Source organism: Gambusia affinis, linkage group LG10 (assembly GCF_019740435.1).
Source record: "Gambusia affinis linkage group LG10, SWU_Gaff_1.0, whole genome shotgun sequence".
NCBI lineage: Eukaryota > Metazoa > Chordata > Actinopteri > Cyprinodontiformes > Poeciliidae > Gambusia > Gambusia affinis.
In genome coordinates this window covers 15691063-15705520 of record NC_057877.1, presented here as the reverse complement: position 1 = coordinate 15705520, position 14458 = coordinate 15691063, and the positions used below count along the sequence as shown (strand labels likewise).

Below are 14458 nucleotides of genomic sequence, written 5' to 3'. Positions count from 1 at the left end.
ATACTTCCAGTTTCTTTATTTTTTCTCACCTCCAGGGGGTCATTTTGTGTCTCTTATATGAAAGTAGGCTGACAGGAAAGGGAGGAAGACATGCAGCAAATGTCGCCAGGTCCGGAATCGAACCTGCAACGGCCGCGTCGAGGACTCAAGGCCTCCAAACGTGGGTCGCGTTATCCCCTATACGCCACCACAGCACGCCCCAGTTTCTTTATTTTTTACATCTTTAACTGAAATTCATCAAGATATCAATAATTAAAATTTTTATCACGTTAGCTCTAAATGATATAAATACCCACTCTAACCCAAACGCTGTCCAGCCAGTTAGGACAGCTCCACGTTCAGTGATCATTAAACAATGTCTGTACAATCCTGAAAATCAGTATTTTAACAGTATTTACTGTTAACATTTCTTGATAAAATCTCAGTGTCTGTCTGCCTCATTTTGCAGTCATGTTCAAATAGGTCATAATTACAAAGTTTTACAACTCTTTCTTCTTACACAGCGTGAGAGAAGATTATGTCATTAAAGCACATTCTGTGACTACAAACTATTGTAATTAGATAGTAATGACATCAGGGTGTGATTTGTGGTTTCTGGATGGAAACAGATACACAAAGGAAACAGACCAGGGATTCCTCGACAATGGCTTCCCTGATTTGAAGCAGAGCCTGGCTTTAAGCCCAACTAGCAACCAGGGAATCTAAGATTTCACAATTTCTTTCTGGAGAGACGCTGCTTCCAATTTCCATTTTGAAACACTGTACCACATGATTCCCTATGCAGAGCTTATTGATAACTTGATACTTGATAATAACAGCTTGGAAACATCTTTTGACCAACCAATCACTGATGAAGAGCCACATTCATCGGGGCAGAGATGTATGTTATCAGTATGATAATTGTCTCATGTTGGACCACTCAAGAAGACCAAAGTGTTTTTTTTTTTTTCATGGAGAGGCAGATGCTGGTGTTCCCACTTCCCCTTATGTAAATTTCCTATTTCTAGTGCAAATTACCACAGCGAGGAGTTCATCATGGAAGGCAAATGTCTCTGCTGGTCATTTGGAGCTGGGGCTGGTGACGCGTTTGTGTCTGAGGTGTGGCGGGGCGAATGAAGTGCTCCTCACGTAAGATTAGATGTGTACAGTAGGGCTGATTACACAAGAGGCTGAGAGCCACATGTAATCACGTCAAAGAGCTATTTTCTATTTTTTAAACTGTCTTTTCTGTTTGTCAGGACCAGGATATTCAATCTCGAATCTGTTTGACTGATTTGTAAATTAATGAAAAGGGAAAGAAAGTGAAATAGTGCTTTGTGTCATTAATATATTAACATATTAACATATTTCCTTAAATAATCTTAGTCTGCTTTTGGATTTAAATCCTTTGGCTACTAAAAGAGTCAATAAACAGTAATTATAGGATAAAGAAAAATGATTTTAATGATTTTAATAATTGCCTTTAGCAAAATTACCAGTGCCAAATTGATAACACCTTCAACAATCCATCTTAATTAACTTATTTTCTTATTTAGGTTGTTATCAGATTACCCTGGAACAGTTTTTGCATGAGGAAATAATAGATGATTCAAAGCATGTTAGCAAAAAGAGCTAATACTTCCTCAATGATTTTCATAGCTGTAGATTACAGCAATACTTCTTATTTCCATGTCTGAATTTGAATTCTTTGAAAATAAAATCCTATAATGAACAAACTGAGTCACAGTGACCAGATTGCTAAGATATGGAGAAGAATGTCACATAAACAATGATTGTCTAAGAAGAGAGTAGCGAGATGTTCTAGGATTTATCCACTGCTGTGACGCGTTATGACCCTCTGTGACTGCAGAACCAACAACTTCTTCTTCTTCAGCTTTAACAAGAAAGTTATTAACAGTACTTGATTAATTACCCATGGATTATTGTCTATGCAAATATTAATGGTGGCATTTTCATTTATAATAGATAAATAATGGAATGGTTCTATGATTCTTGTTTTATACAAAACATGATGGATTGTAATTTAAAAGAACAGCGAGCTTTGATACTAGTAGATAAAACTCATTTCTCTCACTATTCTCAGTGAGCAGCAGCTCAAGTCTCTACTGCCACAGGTACTGGACACAACTTGTCTTCCACCTCACCTATCCTCAATTGAACCTTGTTACTTTCACTTCTACATCGCAGTTGAGCAGCCAATTGCTGCCAACAAGTACCAGGCCATTGCACACGATCTCCGCCTCTCTGTTTCACAAAGTGCAAAAACACATACAGTAGAAAGCCTGTCTCCTATAAGGCAGAAATTCAACATGCTAAGCCCTAAAACTACTTGAAGATTTCACTTTAAGTTTTGTAAATAAAAAAATATAAAAGCTAGGACATTTGGTGTGTGCCCTTTAATTGAAATTAATCATATTTGTAGTGTTTTTATTGTATTTTTTTTAAGGCAACTTTTTTTTAAAATAATTTTGCATTAAAAATATTACAGAACACTTCAGTCTTTTGCCAAAGGCATGATATAAGATAAAATGTAAGCTTTATTTAATAAAAGTTTTGGATTATTAAAACTTTCTTGCAATGATTCATATATATAAAAAAATCTATAAATGTTCACTTCCAGCAAAAATGTTTAAAGGTACTAAAACAAAACATGAGAACAATAAAAACAGCAGCCAATAAATCACATCTGACACTCTGGTATTTTGCCAGTACTTTACCATCCTTTTATCTTGGTTTATTTTTCTCTCTATCATTAACTCTTTCACTGACCTTTCCTTTGGCAGCCTGTCTGCAAATGATAGCTGAAGGATAAGCTTTAATTGACATGAAAGTATTCCTGAGTTCGGATGAGGAAAAATCCTGAAAGCAGAAAGGTTACAGAAGGCTACTCAACAACTTTCTGTGAATTTATATGAAGCTATACAGAGGAAAAATTTATCAATCCTCTGCAGTAGGAATAAACAATTATTTTGATAGCGATGACAAGGACAAAATAGTCTTAAAATATTCTCAGTGGAAGATGTTAAAGGACATTTTTGTAAGCTGTGCACATTTTAGACACATTTCAGTGACTTTGTAAAATTAATTTCTCTCTTCTTCCACCGGAAACAAATCCAGCACAGCAATGCTTGAGACAAAACAGCTCTGACTGCTGGTCTGCTTTAAGCACCACAGACATACAACACTTATCTCAAGAGCTTACTTATCCATTTACTGGAAACAGGATAAACATTTTCTCTAAACTCTCAAATAAATTTTGTCGACTAAGTTCTACTCATTTGCTTGTTTGGTTTTGATGTGCAGTCTGACCCAGTAATATTCACATGTAAACAGAAAAAATGAAGGGAAATTTTCATCAGACCAAAATAGAGGTGGGTAAATAGAAGTGGAGAGTGCTTCATTATCTCCACTAGTCGTTTATTTCCATCCAGTCATCAATCCAGACACTTCTGGTTGGTGCTGCTGCCGTGTGTGAGACGCCCGTCACTTTTTCATGAGGCGCTGCTCTAAAAGTGTGTGTTCATCATAATTTTAAAAGTTAGAGGCCAGATATTGTATTTTAGTGTGGGAAAATGTTAAACTCTTGAGAGTCTGAAACAAAGATGAATCATTACTGTAGTTTCCATAAGGGTTTTATAGCAAACAAAGGAATTTTAAAGCACCTTTCTGAAACAAAAAGAGCTTTTTAAGTCTGAAAGGAATCAACATATGTGGATGAAGCCTAACAGCATTTACAACACCGCTCAAAATATCTCAGTATAATCATAAATATATTGTTTCTATATCAAAAAAGTATTTTCTAATACAAAGTATGTTTAGCCAATTATTATCAATATAAGGAAGACATAATATCACCCGGTTGGTGTGGATATGTCATTGAACTTAATAAATCAAATCATCACAGAACAGGTTTTTGCACTTATTCTCTTTTTGAAGAAAAATAAATAAATCAACCCTGGGACTCAGGGAAACTTTGTCTAAAGTGGTGTTTTTTCACTGTCTTTCTCTCTTCTCTAAACTTTAATCCTAAATTTCTGTGAGTCCTGCAAGCTAATTTCAGATCTGAAGAAGAATCTCAAACTGTTGCTAGAAGACATTCTGTTCAAAGAGTCGTATTATTTTATTTTTGTTTTCTCTTGTGCCGATAGCCATAAAATGATTACTTCTTTCATGACAGTCCTGCTCAGAGCAGGTGGCCTTGGGTTGAAGTTGTTGAATGTCTGAAGGATGTATTGTGTTGTTTCAGGTTATCGGTTTTCAGGCCTTCAGTAACTGGAACAGAGAGTGAGCAACTAGTTAATTAGCAGTTAATTAGTTCACAATTAGCTACAAACATTTTTGATGAATGATACAGCAATCATAAGTTGTGTCAGTGGACAAAATCTATTCTCTGCCTGAGACAGTCTTGTTTGTCCCCCCACTGTCTGCTATAGATAGATATAGAAACCAATTTCAAAACAGATTCCTGACAGTCACTGTTTGGTTATATAGTACTGCAGGATGCTCCTCATTTCTTTAACCCCAGATGATGAGCCCATAAGCGCTCCAAAGTGCCTCATAGTTGTGTGATTATTAGTGCTTGTCAACTTGTTCCTCTCTGGAACCTAAAACTGGACCAAACCTTTGTGAGAAATGCAGTCAAAAAGTGACAACCCACTTGAAAAAACTGAACTTGCAAAAAGATTGTGGGGAAAGATTTCTTTTTTCTTTTTGCCCAGTAACTTATGCACATATAATTATTTGCTTTGCTAGCAAGAAGAAAGCCTTTGGGCCTTTTGACCTCCTCTCTGGCACACTGAAGCTCCAGGCATGTGAATGCATACCTACAGCTACATGCAGGTATACCTGTACGTTTGGGAAAACTCTGACTCATATATTGTATTTAAACCTCAACAAGGTGTAGCACATATTCAGAGTCAGATTGTGGCCTGTGGAACTGCTCCTTCTCCTCTGTATGGCTTAAAAGCTTTCCTGCCATCAAACCTTTAAGCTGGTGTACCTTCGAACAAAGATACATCTCTCGTTTAAGCTCTGCTCTGAAAGCCCAGCTTTTAACCTCTGCATGGGAATTTAACTGTAGGAAATGTATTTATAGAAAAGCCTCGCTATTCTCCCTCTGAGCTGCTTGATTTAGACTTGAACAAGTGAAGGAAAAGTGTTACAATTTCATCTTTATGACCTCCTTTGCTTTCCAGCTTCACCTAACAGACGACTTAGATGAGCCTGGTGATGTAAATCTATTCTTTATTAAACCCTCCTTTAATTAAGTGTGTAAAAATTACATCAAAGCAGGGGTGCCCAAACTCTTTGAGACCAAGATCGACTTTTTCTCTCACCAGCTGGCTGAGATCTACCTCACGACATGAAGACACAAAAATTGTAAATTAAACTCTATTGACTTATTTTATATGTGAATCAGTTACAGCAGAAATAATAAAGTGACAGAAAACTTAATGCAGTGTTTTCCTCAGTGAGATTCTGACACTGGGAGGAGGTTACTGGTTTGCAACCAGCTTCTGACTTTTCACAGTTGGTTCCTTACTATATTAGGAACCAAAGAGCACTATTAAGGTAAAGGCAAATCTTTCGAAGTTGGAATATAATAAATTTAATTTCACATAATTATCGCGGTAGATGCCATTTGTTTGTTAAAATTTAATGAAATATATCTGTCCTATTTGATGTTTGTTTGTGAATGACGTATACATAAATAATATACAAGCGAGGTAATTAGTCCAAGTTTGTCGTTCATTGAACATTTAGAAACTGCAGCAGCTGTAATGCGCCGCAGCAAATTTAAACAAAGATAAAATAATCATTGTTATTTTACCATAGTAAAATATCTTTTTACCTTTTTACTGTCCGTCTCTCTTTGTCGTGTAAGCACACCCGTTGCCGTGGCAACTGCCTGCGCTCCGCAGGCCGAGCAGAGATTACGTTAAAAACATACCATCCAGTCCGTTACTATATCAGGTTTCCAGGCTTGATATTTATTTCTCAATTATTAATAAGCCTCTCATGAACACAGCGATGGTTGATTAACTAATTTAACCTCCTGCTGTGATAGTCAGTCGGTCTTCTGAGTCGTCTTTTTTTGTTAATGGAACCAAAAATGCCCTGAATTGCGTAACACCTTGTTGAAACAATAATTACTGAGAATATTAATTTGAACAAATTTTGTTGATTTAAAAAAAATATATTATTCTTTAATGAAGCTACAAACATTTGGGATCTTAGTGAATATTTTGATAAGCGCGTCAGAAGAGGAAGTGCTGCTCTTTGTCACCTAATGCCGAGATCATTAGGTGACAATGATCTCGGCATTGTCATCTAGACAATGGTACTGTCTAGGTACCAGACAGGTTCATACCTGTCCAGGTACTGAACCTTCACGCTCAGTACCTTCACGTGTTGAGCGAGAAGGTTTTGAGCAGGTACTGAGCACCTCTGCATCAAAGGTTCTTGTTTTCACTACAGCCTCACACAAATAAGTGACCATGTAGCAGTTTTATAAATTAATCTGCCACCTTTCCTTCATGTTTTTATATGTTTTCCTCAAAAACAGGGTCGTGTTTGGTTTATGCTCTAGCAAGGACCAGAAACTGTGACTACTGCTGAGAGGGCTGTTAATGAGTGCATGTTAATTTCTGAAATATTATGCAAACCACAGTTTTTGTCCTATGCAATTATCTGACATAATCACTGTCTTGGGGCAGAGGAGCTACTGTTTATGCTGAAAGTGATACTCGCCACTTTATGTTCTCATAAAAAAGTTGGAAGTTTGCAAAGGAAGAAAATAAATATCCCACAGGAGGTACAAAACACATTTAAAATTAGTATAAAAATAATGCATGATACACATTAAAGTTGCATTTTATCTATTCTGTCCTAAAATTTGTTATGAGCAAATTACACTGGAACAAAAACAGAGATTCAGCTAAGGTGATAAATAATAGAAATAGAAAAGTTGTTAGTATCTTCTATTTTTTTCCTGACTCTGACTGGTTTGAGAAGTTGGATTTGTACACCCATTGAAAAGCTACATGATATAATATCAAAATGCTAAATGTATTTTCACAGTTTTGGAATATTTTGAAAAATATACCAAATTAAACAATAAAGCGATTTCTGTTACTCCACAAGGGACAATGATTATTGACAAAGAAAACAATCCAAGAGGTTAAATCTGGATTAAAAGTTGATGGTAGGTAATTACTGAGGTTACAATAAATCAGCCCCTCAGAGGAGAACTGTTTTGCTTACATCTGGCACCAGTGAAGGGCATATTTGTTTATGACCAGCTCTCATCCATGAGAGCTTATGCCTCCCTTGAGAAGCGACTCCATGCTTTCTACTCTCACGCCCTCAGACGCCTTGTTTCTGGAGCAAATTCAGTCCCGGTTGGAGAATGGCTGTTATGAATGGGTTGGGCAGGAGAGATGGATGAACAGCTCCTTCTTCGGCACTGCCCTCTGCTCCCGGTGACAAAGATGCTGGAGCTTGTCCTACTTTTGTAAGAGGAAGAAAATGTGACTCTTATACAGTAGCTCAGGGGGACTCTCCGCATGGGGGCTCGTAGGGCAGCGGTGGTAACGGGAGTGAAGCAGAAACGTACCCAGAGGAAATTCTCCAGCAGAGACGGTGACGTGCTAAGCAGTGAATTATTGTCCTACACATTAATTAGATCATTTTTAAAACACAGGTTCTGTCTTTATAAAATCTGCCACACTTAGACCAAATCAATTCCTTGACATTCATTTGAGCAATCATTGTGTTTTTTGAACACTAGCACTTTATAAACGGTTTCCAAGTTGTATTAGAATCGATAATGTAGCACTGAAGAAGAGCACTTCATTTAATATATGACACCATCTGAACTCAGGTACATGGCACCAGGATGCACCAGGATGCACCAGGAGGTCTGATCCTGTCCTTTTAAACCCATTGCTACTTTGGATGTTAGTGTGAAAGTAAGATCTAAATGGGGGATTAGTGTTACATGGCAACAAGTCTATCACACTACAATTTATGCAACATATTGCCCACATACACAAACATCATGTTGGATTTGCTAATTATTAATTAAAAAGGGATTGTAGGACAACCTCAGGTAAACAACCTCATGTTGGAGAAAGAGCGTAATTGTGACTGGAGCTCCAGTCCCAAATAATTTGTAGCTGTGTACCGAATTAATGACAATAATCTTTCATAAACTTTTCACAGCCGTCATGTTTGCATTAGCTTCTGATCCATGTTGAAGAAGTTCATGACTATTATGTGTGTATATAATACATCTGTTTTCCGTGTGTTTAATTCTGCCCTTGTCTGTTTGCTCACACAAACTGTATTATAATGTGGCCAAACTCTCAATTATGCTGCTATTATTTACAAGCAAAGCAAGTGTAAAGGTTTTACCAATAACTATATTTTTCATCTCAGACACCTTAAAATTACTACAAGACTGGTGTTTCTTTTTGGTAAAAACCTGATTTTGTTTAAATAATCAGACGGTAAAATGTTCTCATGTAATTAAAAGACAGAAGTGACTTCATTAAGCTGCAGCTGATTGTTTCTGCTGTATAAACGCTCCCTCTATGCCTTCAAACAACTCCTGTACACACAAACAACAATGTAGGAGCACCTCAAATCATTTAGACATTAAGACTCAGATTATATTGCTACAATTAAAACAAAGAAGAAGGTGATATAGTCAAGCTTAATACAAAGGGAAATGCATATGTAATTAGTAACAAGTCCCCCACAAAGACAAATATATGTGTGCACACCGTAATGGACACAGATATTGAATTACTGCAAGCGCCACTCTTTCAACTTTAATAATAAATATTCCTGCATTAAAACACAAAAGTTGGTCCTAAAAGTTACTCTACTTACATATTGTGCCATAAACTGCAGGTGTGCCGTTTATGGCACACCTGCAGCTCATCATAACAGTACTGTGAAGATCAGAGTTGTTCATTTTAAGGTATTATTTCACAAAGCTGAGAGAACATTCAAAAAATCTCAGAGATGAATTGTAGCTTATTTGCTTCCAGCTGCATGTAGGTTTTTAATCTGACTCCCAAAGGATTGGCTTCACTCTGCATGGCTTTATTTCAATTAACCTTTCCACTCCTCCTCACTACAGTAACTCTGTTACCATTACCACTCTATCAAGTTCAATTCAAAATATGCTGTAAAGGTCATGGTTTTCTGCAGTTACAGTTCAGTTTTTACTTCTCGGCTAAAGCCAGTGTTTTGTGCACAGACTGTGTTTTTAAAATCAATGCAACACTAGCCCTTTAAATCTTTAAGCTTTCACAGATTCTAGACTTTAATTCAATGAATAGATATTTAATGTTTATGTTTTGGTGTGAAAATAGGCAAACAAAAAGTTCTATATAGACTGTGCGGGTGTATTTCTGTATTTGAAATCAGCCAGTACTTATTTATCTAAATGTTACTGCTCCACCACAACTAAGTAACAAAATTATTAAATATGAACTTTTGGTTTCAAAAACAAAACTTATCACCAACAAGCAAAGATGTTCTGTCAATGGAGTTTTCTTTCCAAACATGAATCTAACTTACATAACTCACAATAAAGACTACAGAATTAGTCGGGGCTTTTAAGCTGCCTCTAATCAAAAAAATAATTCAGTAAATTAAAGAGACTTCCAGAACTACCTCATCACAACGCCAAGTCTGTGAGAAACTTTGTGTACGCAGAAATACAAGGTTGATAGCAAGTTATACACAATAATTTATGAAACCATGCAGCAATATGGTCAGAAACATATTTCCATAAACCGTTGTGAGATCCTGCTTGCTCAGTGCTTTTTATTTATATTTTTTACATTTAGAACTGTAACATTTTTCACATCTGATTAATCACATTAAATACATTCTAAAATAACAGAACCCCCTAAAGATGCGGAAAACCATTACTGCCTCAGATTGCCTCTGATCTCTGTAGCACAGAAACAAACAGCTATACAAAAAAAATGCAGTTTAAAAAAAAAACAAGTTCTGTTCAACTATAATTGGCTGGAGGGAAATCTATAAACAGTGTTTGACCTGGCAGATCAAACTGCAAAAATAAATCAGCAGCATAATAAAATAGTAATGCAAATGACTGGGACCTTAAGAGACTTGATCTACTTCTTATCAGCATTTGTATCCATCCAACATCTTCCCTGCAGCAGTTTGAATATGATAATCAAATTATGTAATAATGTTTTGCTTAACAGTCCAAATATCTGAAGGCACCAGAGTATCACTCGTATTAAGGCAGGGTGTCTATTACATAAACACTACCAGTGCAACCTTAATTGGATCTACAGTAAACATGAATGTTAACATTCACTGTTAGTGGAACTCATTACAGTTCCACTATAATGAGTGGAACTGCTGTGGGGGGATGATATATAAGAAGAAGAAATAAAGTCTTCAGGTTTTTTTCTCTTTTTTTTGATGAATAGCATCAAAACAAGCCACGCAACCAAACTAACAATGATATGTCTGTTTTGTTTGACAGAAGAACAGCTGTGCAGAGTCAGCTCCCCTCACAGAATATCCAGTTCCATTCTCACACAAAGAGAAACGAGGCTGAATGACATCCACACCTTTGGACTGCTTATCTTTAAGTGTACGAATCTATTCCAACACTGGATACAGTAAGTGATTTTCTCCCTTAGAGAAGGCAGACAATGACTACATGCATGACAACAAAACAATAACAAAAAGGGCATGTGGATGCATTTGGAGGAAATAAAATGGCTTAAAAAATAGTGGAGAAGAGCCCAGCATTGTGTTTCTGCCAGGCAACACCGATCATGCCAAACTACGACGCTGTACATGTGGAATTGATCCACACAAGCCAACCTTGATGAAGGTTTGGCCTCTTTCATGAGACTGAGCTCACGCCAAGATAAATAGACCCATCCAATACTTGATCGCTGTATGCAGATCATTCAGAACTGCATAAGAGGTAAATGTGGAAAAACTGAGGGAGTCATTGGTATAAAACGAATGAGATTGAAACCGGACGCCCTTATCTTAAAGCATTATGAGCTGCAATGACCAGCTTGTTAACCGGTAACTATGCAACAAAGATGCACTTCCAAAGCATAGGAACTTCAGGGAAGGAAATCTGATAGCTCAAGCTATGAAAAACTGAGTCATGCACCAGTAGTCTATGTAGGAACAACATTTAAAATTCCAAGCAATAGGGAGGCACATTTCTCAATTATTTATGCCACAAGCTTTCATTCAGAGGTCAAATCAACAAGGGAAACAGGTTCAGATTAATATTTTTTTGTGTTCAACAATCATTTAATGTTTTATTTTTTCCATGCATAATATACATGCAAAGTGGATATTGCAATGAACATTTTTGTAATTGAAGGAAAACCCTTTGTTTTTAAATGCATGCACTCTAACCTGCAGAAAATAGTGTGTATATTATTTATTATTATTAATCTAACAAAAAAAAAATACTTTATCAATGCCAGGAGACTCAACTATCTTAAAATGTACAATCTCACTCCTTCCAGATTATATTCAGCATAGATTTGATGGGAAAACTCAAAGTTTCACCTCACTTTGATATTTTATGCATGCCTACAGTTCTGCATTTGACACACAGTCAAAAGTGACACCAGGACGAATGTTTTCATTCTAATTAGAGCATTCACTTTTTAATTAGCATTTGCTTTTGCTGAATTTGTTTCGCACAAAGGCTGAGCTGGATTCTGACATGTTAAAATTGTACAGAGTCGTTTTGACTTGCATGCATGTTATGGGAAACAGAGCGTGTGACACTCAAAGCATGAATGAAACATGGAAAACATATAATTTAGATGAAGATCCGCATCTGGTCACGTTTAAAAGCATTTCTAATTAATCCTCTTACATCAGTGTGATGAACTATAACACTTTGGTGTGTCTCAGTAGGAAGCATGTATTACATAATCAGCTGTCTAGGAGCAGGAGACTCTCTATGAACTATCAGGCTTCTGGAGTTAAAGGAGGATTTAAGTAATAAACACTGGAGTGTCGTTTTGTATTCTAATTATGATCAGCATATAAACAGCTGATCATTTCAAATCTTTACTTCAACTTAAGAAGCTGAGGCATGACAATGCAGTTTTTAATAGCCGCTTTTGTCACGATTCTTGCAAATCGGTTTTAGATCTTGGGGACTCTGGACACATAACACATTTTGCTGTTTACAGTTTTGACGTCAGACCAGATGACGTCAAAATCTGTGCTCTTGGATCTTGCTAAATTGATATCTCTGTAAAGTAATCTCAAACATGCCACGGTGTTGTTAGCCTTTTTCATGTTTCTGAACGTGTTTTAGACATGCACTGTGAACTATCAATCCGGAGTACACGACCAACTGATTTGATGGGGAATTAGTAGTTAAAATCTTAGCTCTATCTGAACAAGAACACAAAGCACAAATCTAACTTTCCTCCATGACATAAACAAAATGCCTTAGATATAAACTGGGCTGCAGGAAGAAGTGAGCCCGTTTGCTCCGTCATGCTGGACAACATGCAGAGTCTGGCTTCTTACCTGTAAATGCCCCTGGTACATATTGAGCACACAGTCGGTCGTCGATCCTTCCCTTAGCGGATCTGTGCGCTTCTTCCTCACTTGAAGAGGGCAGGGGAAAGCTTGTCGGGCCGGGGCAGTTCACATCAGAAGCAGCAGAATAGTTTTTGGGGCAGGGTTTCCCAGAAGGAGCAGATAGAGTGGAGCTTTCCTCCTCTCAGGTGCTGAAACTGACACTTTTCTGCCCCCCGCGCTTATCCAGGATTTGACTCAGAAGCGCCCCAGGAGCGCGACGCCGGACCGAACTTTAAAGAAAAGGTGCCGAATCCTCACTGCGTCCTAATAGTTTGGTGCCGTTCTGTAATAAACAAGATATAGGCTTTAAGTAAAAAACAAACAAACAAACAAAAAAGCAAACAAACATTAAAGACAATTCAGGTCGTCATTGTGAGCGCTCTCCAGCGTGTCTCCTCCCCCCCTCCTCTCCTCTCTCGGCTAAATGTTTTGACGCGTCTCCCGGCTAATGCTCCTCTTATAGCGTGCTCCTCTTTCCTGTTTGCCAACCACCCATCCCTCCGGAGCCTCCTCCAGTGCTGACGCACTCACTCCACAAGGAGGCACGCAAGCATACCTCCATCTGCCTTCAAAGCGCAATATTCAAGGAAGAAACTTACAACTCCCGGAACACGCGTGTGTATAATTTAAACGACAAAATGCTATGTGTGAATGAAGGCTGTTGAAACATCGTGCACTATTTCACGCCATGTAATGCGCAAATCAGCCCCCCTTTTGCTAATTAGTGGGAGAAATAATTACATAACCAAAATCGCAAAAGATACCTAATTTCCAGGAAGCTAATTACGAGCAAGAAGCGGGACAGAAATTAGCCTGCAGTATTTATTTATACAACAAAGGCAGATGTGCTGTTTTAACTCAAGTGTTTCAGTTTTTCCATATGGGTTTATGTTCCAAGTAGGGCTTAGCTTGTGTGAAAATTGTGACTATCTCATCATATGTAAATGAAAACAGGTTGCTTTTTTCCAAGCTGATACTCCTTTTGCATTATTTTATTGTCTCTTGTTTCTTCCATTGTACCGTACATAAAATCCTTCAAATATTTCTGGTAACATGGCTTGAACATATATGAACATATATGATAAATTTCAGAGTTCTTCTACTACACAAAGTGTCTGAGTTAAAGATGCATAAGGCTACTTCTCACACAGCTTGTGGGTGCTAGAAAGCATCTAGAGGTAAATAATTAAACATGTCACTAACCAGAGATCATGTTATGTCACAAGAGTGAAAAGCACCCAGTGTTTACTCAGCATCAGTGTTGAGAAGCAAATTAAGAAGTCAGACAATGTACTCATAACGATTACAGTTAATTAAGTACTTGATACGTTTAGAGGAAAACTAATAAAAGAGTAGTAAAAGTTTTTTTTTAACTTGTATATAATTTTATGCCACTTTGACTTTTTTTTCTCAGTAGTTTTACGTGTTGGAACGTCAGTCAAGAGACAACCAAAGCAAACCTTAGGAACCCAATTTAAAGTGAAATATCACAATATGAACACATGAATTAATCAGGGGGACTTAGAACAGCTGTGACTGAGACACAAAAGAAACCAGGTTCAGAAAAACAAACACTGATCTAAGTGGATAAACTACACACACAAACTGGGGCAACTGTGGCTCTATAGATTAGTTGTCTTGTGATCGAAAGGTTGTAGGTTTAACTTCAGCTTCTTCCAGCCGCATGTCGGTGTTCCCCTGGGCAAGGCACTTCCTAACCCCAAACTGCCTACTTATCTGTGTATTGGTGTATCGGTGAAACTACAGTAACAATAATTAATAACTCCAAAACATAAAAAACAATTTTATAAAACCAAACCGC

General features: G+C 37.3%; 1 protein-coding gene across 2 annotated transcripts in view; it reads right to left on the bottom strand.

Annotated features, from left to right (window-relative positions):
* pex5la (peroxisomal biogenesis factor 5-like a) overlaps positions 1-13029 on the bottom strand; it is a 74458-nt gene extending 61429 nt beyond the window's left edge. For both annotated transcript variants that reach the window (XM_044129469.1, XM_044129470.1), the window contains exon 1: positions 12583-13029. In XM_044129469.1, coding sequence (XP_043985404.1) covers positions 12583-12603 — 21 coding nt within the window. In that variant the 5' untranslated portion in view covers positions 12604-13029. The remainder of the gene's footprint in view (positions 1-12582) is intronic.
* Between the last annotated feature and the right edge of the window lie 1429 nt (positions 13030-14458).